This window comes from Triticum aestivum, chromosome 5B (genome assembly GCF_018294505.1).
Source record: "Triticum aestivum cultivar Chinese Spring chromosome 5B, IWGSC CS RefSeq v2.1, whole genome shotgun sequence".
NCBI lineage: Eukaryota > Viridiplantae > Streptophyta > Magnoliopsida > Poales > Poaceae > Triticum > Triticum aestivum.
The window spans coordinates 601,613,288-601,622,795 of NC_057807.1; the positions used below are offsets into that span (position 1 = coordinate 601,613,288).

At 44.8% G+C, this 9,508-nt stretch overlaps 1 protein-coding gene across 1 annotated transcript; it reads right to left on the reverse strand.

Moving 5' to 3' along the window:
• Nucleotides 1-4,512: 4,512 nt before the first annotated feature.
• Nucleotides 4,513-9,263, reverse strand: LOC123113553 (disease resistance protein Pik-2). The gene is made up of 2 exons (XM_044534830.1): nucleotides 8,076-9,263; nucleotides 4,513-6,719 (listed from the first exon to the last, which is right to left on the reverse strand). Exons 1-2 carry the CDS (start codon nucleotides 9,023-9,025, stop codon nucleotides 4,733-4,735), a joined length of 2,937 nt encoding a protein of 978 aa, XP_044390765.1. The 5' UTR covers nucleotides 9,026-9,263; the 3' UTR covers nucleotides 4,513-4,732.
• Between the last annotated feature and the right edge of the window lie 245 nt (nucleotides 9,264-9,508).

Sequence of the window (9,508 nt, forward strand, 5' to 3'; positions counted from 1 at the left end):
CGTACATCTACTTGATGAAACATAAGTCTGAAATAGTTGAAAAGTTCAAAGAATTTCAGAGTAAAGTGGAGAATCATCGTAACAAGAAAATAAAGTTTCTACTATCTGATCGTGAAGGATAATATTTGAGTTATGAGTTTGGCCTTCATATGAAACAATGTGGAATAGTTTCACAGCTCACGCCACCTGGAACACCACAATGTAATGGTGTGTCCGAACGTCGTAATCGTACTTTACTAGATATGGTGCGATCTATGATGTCTCTTATCAGTTTACCACTATCGTTTTGGGGTTATGCATTAGAGACAGCTGCATTCACGTTTAATAGGCCACCATCTAAATCCGTTGAGACGACACCGTATGAACTATGGTTTAGCAGTAAACCTAAGCTGTTGTTTCTTAAAGTTTGGAGTTGCGATGCTTATATGAAAAAGGTTTTCAACCTGATAAGCTCGAACCCAAATCGGAGAAGTGCATCTTCATAGAAAACCCAAAGGAAACTGTTGGGTACACCTTCTATCACAGATCCGAAGGCAAGATATTCATTGCTAAGATGGATCCTTTCTAGAGAAGGAGTTTCTCTCGAAAGAAGTGAGTGGGAGAAAAGTAGAACTTGATGAGGTAATTATACCAGCTCCCATATTGGAAAGTAGTTCATCACAGAAATCGGTTCCTGTGACACCTACACCAATTAGTGAGGAAGCTAATGATATTGATCATGAAACTTCAGATCAAGTTTCTACTGAACCTCGTAGGTCTACCAGATTAAGATCCGCACCAGACTGGTATGGTAATCCTATTCTGGAAGTCATGTTACTTGACCATGATGAACCTACGAACTATGAGGAAGCGATGATGAGCCCAGATTCCGCAAAATGGCTAGAAGCCATGAAATCTGAGATGGGATCCATGTATGAGAACAAAGTATGGACTTTGGTTGACTTGCCCGATGATCGGCAAGCCATTGAGAATAAATGGATCTTTAAGAAGAAGACTGATGTTGATGGTAATGTAACTGTCTATAAAGCTCGACTTGTTGCGAAAGGTTTTCGACAAGTTCAAGATGTTGAATACAATGAGATTTTCTCACTCGTATCGATGCTTAAGTCTGTCCGAATCATGTTAGCAATTGCCACATTTTATGAAATCTGGCAAATGGATGTCAAAACCGCATTCCTTAATGGATTTATTAAAGAAGAGTTGTATATGATGCAACCAGAAGGTTTTGTCAATCCTAAAGATGCTAACAAAGTGTGCAAGCTCCAGCAATCCATCAATGGACTGGTGCAAGCATCTCGGAGTTGGAATATAGGCTTTGATGAGTTGATCAAAGCATATGGTTTTATACAGACTTTTGGAAAGGCCTGTATTTACAAGAAAGTGAGTGGGAGCACTACAACATTTCTGATAAGTATATGTGAATGACATATTGTTGATCGGAAATAATGTAGAATTATTCTGCAAAGCATAAAGAAATGTTTGACAGGAGTTTTTCAAAGAAAGACCTCGGTGAAGCTACTTACATATTGAGCATCAAGATCTATTGGGATAGATCAAGACGCTTGATAAGATTTTCAATGAGTACATACCTTGATAAATTTTTGAAATAGTTCAAAATGGAACAGTCAAAAAAGGAGTTCTTGCCTGTGATGCAAAGGTGTGAAGTTGAGTAAGACTCAAGACCCGACCATGGCAGAAAATAGAAAGAGAATGAAAAGTCATTCCCTATGCCTCAGTCATAGGTTCTATAAAGTATGCTATGCTGTGAACCAGACCTATTGTATACCTTGCTCTGAGTTTGACAAAGGAATACAATTTTGATCTAATAGTAGATCACTGGACAGCGGTCAAGAATATCCTTAGTGAGAACTAAGGACATGTTTCTCGATTATGGAGGTGATAAAGGAGCCCGTCGTAAAAAGTTACAACGATGCAAGCTTTTACACCAATCCAGATGACTCTAAGTCTCAATCTGGATACATATTGAAAGTGGGAGCAATTAGCTAGAGTAGCTCCGTGCAGAGCATTGTGGACATAGAATATTTGCAAAATACATACGGTTCTGAATGTGACAGACCCGTTGACTAAGCTTCTCTCACGAGCAAAACATGATCACACCTTAGTACTCTTTGGGTGTTAATCACATAGCGATATGAACTAGATTATTGACTCCAGTAAACCCTTTGGGTGTTGGTCACATGACGACGTGAACTATGGGTGTTAATCATATACAGATATGAATATTGGTGTTAAATCACATGGCGATGTGAACTAGATTATTGACTCTAGTGCAAGTGGGAGACTGAAGGAAATATGCCCTAGAGGCAATAATAAAGTTATTATTTATTTCCTTATTTCATGATAAATGTTTATTATTCATGCTAGAATTGTATTAACCGGAAACATAATACATGTGTGAATACATAGACAAACATAGTGTCACTAGTATGCCTCTACTTGACTAGCTCATTAATCAAAGATGGTTATGTTTCCAAACCATAGACATGTGTTGTCATTTGATTAACGAGATCACATCATTAGGAGAATGATGTGATTGACATGACCCATTCCGTTAGCCTAGCACTTGATCGTTTAGTATGTTGCTATTGCTTTCTTCATGACTTATACATGTTCCAGTAACTATGAGATTATGCAACTCCAATTTGCCGGAGGAACACTTTGGGTGCTACCAAACGTCACAACGTAACTGGGTGATTATAAAGGAGTATTACAGGTGTCTCCAAAGGTACATGTTGGGTTGGCGTATTTCGAGATTAGGTTTTGTCACTCCGATTGTCGGAGAGGTATCTCTGGGCCCTCTCGGTAATAATGCACATCACTATAAGCCTTGCAAGCAATGTAGCTAATGAGTTAGTTACGAAATGATGCATTACGTAACGAGTAAAGAGACTTGCCGGTAACGAGATTGATCTAGGTATTGGATACCGACGATCGAATCTCGGGCAAGTAACATACAGATGACAAAGGGAACAAAGTATGTTGTTATGCGGTTTGACCGGTAAAGATCTTCGTAGAATATGTAGGAGCCAATATGGGCATCCAGGTTCCGCTATTGGTTATGACCAAGAATAGTTCTAGGTCATGTCTACATAGTTCTCGAACCCGTAGGGTCCGCACGCTTAAGGTTTCGATGACAGTTATATTATGAGTTTATGAGTTTTGATGTACCGAAGGAGTTTGGAGTCCCGGATGAGATCGGGGACATGACGAGGAGTCTCGAAATGGTCGAGATGTAAAGATCGATATATTGGACGACTATATTCGGAGTTCGGAAAGGTTCCGAGTGATTCGGGTATTTTTCGGTGTATCCGAGAGTTACGGGAATTCGCCGGGGAGTATATGGGCCTTATTGGGCCATACAGGAATAGAGGAGAGAGGCCAAAAGGAAGGAGGCCTGCGCCCCCCCTCTGGTCCGAATTGGACAAGGGGCGCAGCCCCCCTTTCCTTCTTCCCCCCCCCCCCCCCCTCTTTCCCCTTCTCCTACTCCAACAAGGGAGGTGGAATCCTACTAGGACTAGGGACTCCTAGTAGGACTCCACACTTGGCGCGCCCCTCCTAGGGCCGGCCTCCTCCCCCCTTGCTCCTTTATATACGGGGGCAGGGGGCACCCCATGACACACAAGTTGATCTACGGATCGTTCCTTAGCCGTGTGCGGTGCCCCCCTCCACCATATTCCACCTCGGTCATATCGTCGCGGAGTTTAGGCGAAGCCCTGCGCCGGTAGAACATCATCATCGTCACCACGCCGTCGTGCTGACGGAACTCATCCCCAAAGCTTTGCTGGATCGGAGCCCGGGGATCGTCATCGAGCTGAACGTGTGCTGAACTCGGAGGTGCCATATGTTCGGTGCTTGGATCGGTCAGATCGTGAAGACGTACGACTACATCAACCGCGTTGTCATAACGCTTCCGCTTACGGTCTACGAGGGTACGTGGACAATACTCTCCCCTCTCGTTGCTATGCCATCATCATGATCTTGCGTGTGCGTAGGAAAATTTTTGAAATTACTACGTTCTCCAACACGCCGGCCGTGGATCTCGTGTGAAGGGGAGAAGGAGGTCCCACCACCGCCCTTGCCGGTCGGGCTTTGCCTGGCGACACTGATGGGCGGCGGCGAGGGAGGAGGTCTAAGGGGGAGGAGAGAGGAGGCGGGGGCTAGGGTTCCCCCCGGGCCCTCGCGGGAGCGCAGCGGGGGGGGTGGCTCTATTTCTTTCATACTTGTGTAATATTAAGCCAGTGAGCGATTAGAGTTAAGTGAATCAGCTCTAACATCTAACATTTCGGTACGTGTAGTTTGAGTGATTCAACACCAATAAGCTTGTGGTGTACAATATGAGCTGTATATTATTAAAGCTTCACTGTGCTGGTTCGTGCGTGTGTGTGTGACACTGATACAAATCAAGAGTGAGAAAAGGGAGATGTATGTAGCAGCCAAAAGAGAAGAGGACTCGGAGAATCAACTCCAACAGGGAGTACGAAAACATTGGCAAAAAAAGGGCAACACACACACCCCTGAAACAAATTAAATTAGGTTCCAGTTCACCAATACAACAGTTTGACAAATTTTGAACGAAAAAAGAGAAGGAAACTCACACCAAAATGTAACTGAGTATGCAATGCATAAAGGCAACATCTTCACTGACGCCTGATGATACAGCAAGGTCGGATGATTCAGTAAGACAGAAGAAACACCATAGCACGTCGATGCTTCAGTTCATCACACTATTCTCCTTGATGTCTAGGACATAGTTACTTTTTGCTGTCTCTTTTGCTTCTTTCAGATCATTTATTATCGACTGGGTCGTGCTACCTGCTTCTCCATCAACTGTCAAGATCACGTCATGGAGACTTTTAAGTTTCTCCACGCCATGAAGACCTTCCAACAATTTGAAACACAATGCAAGCCTTTCGAGCCCCGGCATCGCCCCTTCTGAGAAGTTCAGTGATGGGAGAATGGGTGTGAAGATGCGGAACAACTTGAGATTAGCAAACCCTCCAGGTGGAAAAAAGATCTCACCGCCATAATCAGATTTGTTCTTGTGAAGAATGGCTGCAATATCAGGATCGTGTTTTGTTGCATGTACTGAAAAGGTGAGAGAAAATAATGTCTTCAAGTCCCTAAGGCACTCCAGATTTTCTGGTCCCAGAAGTGTTGCTGAAAGGGTTAACTTGACAATGTCCCTGAGTTTAGTGATCCATGATGGGAAGTTACACAACTTGCCGGACAGCTCTAGAGCATTCAGGTATACTGGAGGCGTCGACATTTTGCCCAGTTTATCATGGAACTCAGATGACTCATCATCAATCACAAGAGTTTTAAGAGAATAACCGCCAAGGTACTGGATAGAGGAGAGCAAATCATCATGGTCAGACTTGTGAAGCTTGTAAATGGCCAACTTCTTCAGCCCAGTTAGTTCATGGAGGTTTGATACGGCAGTCGATTCCTCAGTGATCTCAATCCCAGACAGTACGCGCAGGGTTTTCATTGCTCCCTTCTTCATCTCTTTAGGCAACTTCAAGGCTTTCCGTGTTCTCTTATCTCCTCCAAGTATATTGCTGATTCGTTCCAGCAGAACTACAGTTTTAGGCAGTTCTTCAACTTCCGTCTGCCTTATGTCCAGTGTTTCCAAATACTTGAGACCCCCGATGTTCGGTGGTAGTACGCTGATGTCTGTTCCTCGGAGGCTCAGGTACTTGAGAAGAGTCATTTTACAGATGTCCGAGACACTGGCATGCTTTGCCTTGAAACCGCTGCAACCTTCGAGGTCTAGTACTTGCACTATTCCAGTCTTGAATGATTTAAACCGCTGTTGCTCTAGGCTCCCAAACACAGTCAGTGATCGGACATGAGACAAGTTCATTCCATATGCTTTCCTTGCATGTTTGGAGTCACTGCTGTGGAGCGACATCCTGCGGACTTTGCTGCTACGAGTTGGTATGGACCACTGGCCACCAACCACAGTAACGAAATTCTCTTCGGCTGCCTTGGTTATAATGTACTCAAGGACCATGTCATGGACTTGACAGCTCTTCACCTTGCCATCGGTGCTGTTCTGTACAGGCCGTATTATCTGCCTTTTAATAAGCTGATTAAAGCACGTCTCTGCAACATCATCCACGCTCAGCCCTTGCTTCTCGCTGACAAAGCCTTCCGCTATCCACCTCCTGATTAGCCGCTTCTTGCTGATACTGCGACCCTTTGGAAAGATGCTAAAATACAGAGAGCAAGTCTTGAGATCACTAGGCAAAGCACTGTAGCAGTAATTGATTATCCTCATAAATTCCTCTGGTTTATGGCATACTTGTTCATCTGGAAACAAAGCCTCGCAAACTTTATTCCATTCCTCTCGCTTCATGAGCTTGTTGGATGCCATGAGACCAGCCATGGTAACTATGGGTAATGGCAGGCCACCACACATCTTCCAGACTCTGGGTGGAACTTGATCGCTCTGGCTTGTCTTACTGCTTTGAGCATCCCTGCACTCGGACAAACTTGTGTTAAACAAGTGCTCGGCATATTTCACAGAAAGAGGATCCATCTGATGAAAGTGATCATGGTCCAAGTGTGAAGTCTTTGCAACAGCTTCAAATCGTGTGGTCACAATTATTCTGCTATTTTCATCATTTTCTGGCAAGCAGTTCAAGATTGTCTGCCACATAGATGATGACCAGACGTCGTCAATTAACAGTAAGTACCTGGCAATTATAAGACACCAATTATAAAATAAGAAAGCATGTGTGAGTTGGATCAACATGCACTCTTCTATCATGTGTACTGTTGAAGTGTATATGTGGATTGCCTAGCCCTTTCCATTAGTTCGGACTTTTGGTTGCATTGGCTAGGGCATGAAGCTTAACATGGTATCAGGGCCTTTCTCTTGCATAAACAATCTAGTGTACATGGTCTTATGCAGTAGCAAAGAAAAAGACAATGCACTCATGTTTTCGAAACAGCTAGACAAAAAAATGCACAACATGGCAGTTTTGAGCAGAGAAGAGAAATGATCAAATATATACTACTCCATTCACAATTATAAGATGTTTTGGATATCTCACTATGGACTCATATGGACTGAAATGAGTGAACAAGGACACTAAAATGCGTCTATATACCTCCGAATCAGAAAAACATTTACTCCCTCTGTAAACTAATATAAGAGTGTTTAGATAACTAAAATGGTAATCTAAACGCTCTTATATTAGTTTACGGAGGGAGTAATTGTGAGCGGAGGGAGTAGGTCAAACCACAACCTTATCCACAATTCCTTAGTGAGATTTCTACAAGCATAGTTACAAATAGTGATTTGAAATACATTTCCTGATACTGAAAGCCTGTATCTACATTGTTTTACTGAAGCATATTGTTTTTGGTTATATAGACATCAACATCAGTTCAACAAGACAAATATCTATGGAAAAAACAATATGGATTTGATCTCCCTCCTACATAATTTCATTGTATAGCAAGCATGCTCTGAACTGCTCGAGTTGCTAATTCTATGAATCAAACTAGTGGGCAAAAACGACCTGCAACATTTATCTAGCAGAACCTAAATGTAATTGTGCAGATTGTAATATATACTTATCTAACATAGTTATTAGAAATGCAACCTATTTGTGTACTTAAGTTAAAATTTTGACTTTGTGCATTTTAATATAATTGGAAAATTCATGGATGTGCAATATATGCACTTGCACAATTCGAGCAAAACTATTAATATTTGTGTACTGTGCAGAATAGGCAAGAGAAGTCTTCAATATTTTCAATATATAAGCTATCAATGCACGTTCACTAAAGAAAAATTAAAGATGCACATGCTTATTTATGTAGCTGAAAGATGAAATGTATTTGCATGATTTTTGCAAGTGTACATGTTATAGCATGTTTTATGCCAATGATTTTCAACGTGTAAAAAGTGAATTTTTGGAAGAGAAATGTTTCTCTCCAACACAAGGATTCAACTCGAGGTACAACTAAGTGGCAAAAACAAATTGCATTATCCATTTATAGCACAAATGGAACCAATAATATTCATGCACTGTAATTGATACCTATTTTTCCTGAGGTGTTTCAAGAGATCATCTATTATCAGTTGGCGCTCCTTGCCCGAGGCTTTACCATCCTTATCTTGATTGCGGTAATACAGCCGGAATTGGCTCAGCCTGCTGAGCATCCGGGGGGGAGCCGCTGCTGCTGGATTCTTCTTCTCCGAGGTGTTTACGGTACTATTCTGGACTTGCTGATCCTTCACTTGCATCTTGACTTGCCTCAGTATCTCACGGAGAACTACATCAGGGTCAGTGTGATGTGACACGGTGACCATTGCCCGACACGTGAAATGAACCCCGCAGCTCCGGTACAGTGCCATGGCGGCCGTGGTTTTTCCCACGCCGCCAAATCCGTATATGGATATAACACTCCGCTTCTTCTCTGGAGATTTAATCCACTTCTCGAGCTCTGCTATGTCCACCCCAACTGGCCTCTGGATGCCGATAAGTCGACGGGTTATCTCCTGGTGCTCGGCAGTGGTATACCCATCCAAACCACTCTTCCCGCTGCCGGGATTCGGGTCGCGGACGCCATACCTGCCGCGGCGCTCGCCCACATGCTGCGCCCGCTGCTTGAGGTCCGCGATCTGGGCAGCTATGCTTCTCCGGCGACTTAATGTCCAGATCTCGTAGAGGAACCCGCGGGCCTTGGAACGCCAGTCGTCGCGCTGGGGATCCGGTCGGAGGCCGTTGGTGAAGTCGTCGACGCAGTCCTCAATGTCGTAGGAGACGTCGCGGACCTGCTTCATCCAGTCCTTGGTCTGGTCGTCGTGGTCGTCGGTGCTGTTGCCGAGGTTGCTGAGGAAGGCCTGCATGCTCGCGAGCTCGTCGTTGATGAACTGGATGTCGCTGCGGACGCCGCGGGCCAAGGCGTACTGCTCTGCCAGAAGGCTCCCGAGCTTGGTCAGCAGGGACTTGATGGTGGCCTCCGAGGCGCCTACCGCCAACTCCATGGTGAACGCTGAGCGGAGCGGCGGCTCAGATCCAATCCAAGCCTCACGAGGGCCTCCGACGGCGCGACGACGACGGAGGAGAGAGGTCAGCCGGGAGAGGCGCCGGTGAGGTAGGGCCGTAGGGGTGGGGTGGAGCGAGGAGCCGGCCGCGAATGGGGTTGGTTGGTGATGGGGGGAGGTTGACCAGCGAGATCTCTTCTGAGGGGGTGAGCCGACGACCGAGAAGGGAAGTGAAGGTGATCTTCCAGGAGGAAGTGGATCCTCTAAGGCCAGCTCCACGGCGCGACCCCAAACGGACGTCCATTTTGTCCGGATTCTGTCCGTTTGAATAGAGCGATGGGGTCGTGTCCGGACCTGTCCTGGGATATGGTGGCCGTGCGGTTGCATCCTTTGACCCCATCCTGTCCGCCTTCATTTTCAAACAACAACGTTTCAAATACCAGCGGCCTAGTTCACGCCAGCGGCCCTAGTTCACGCCGGCAA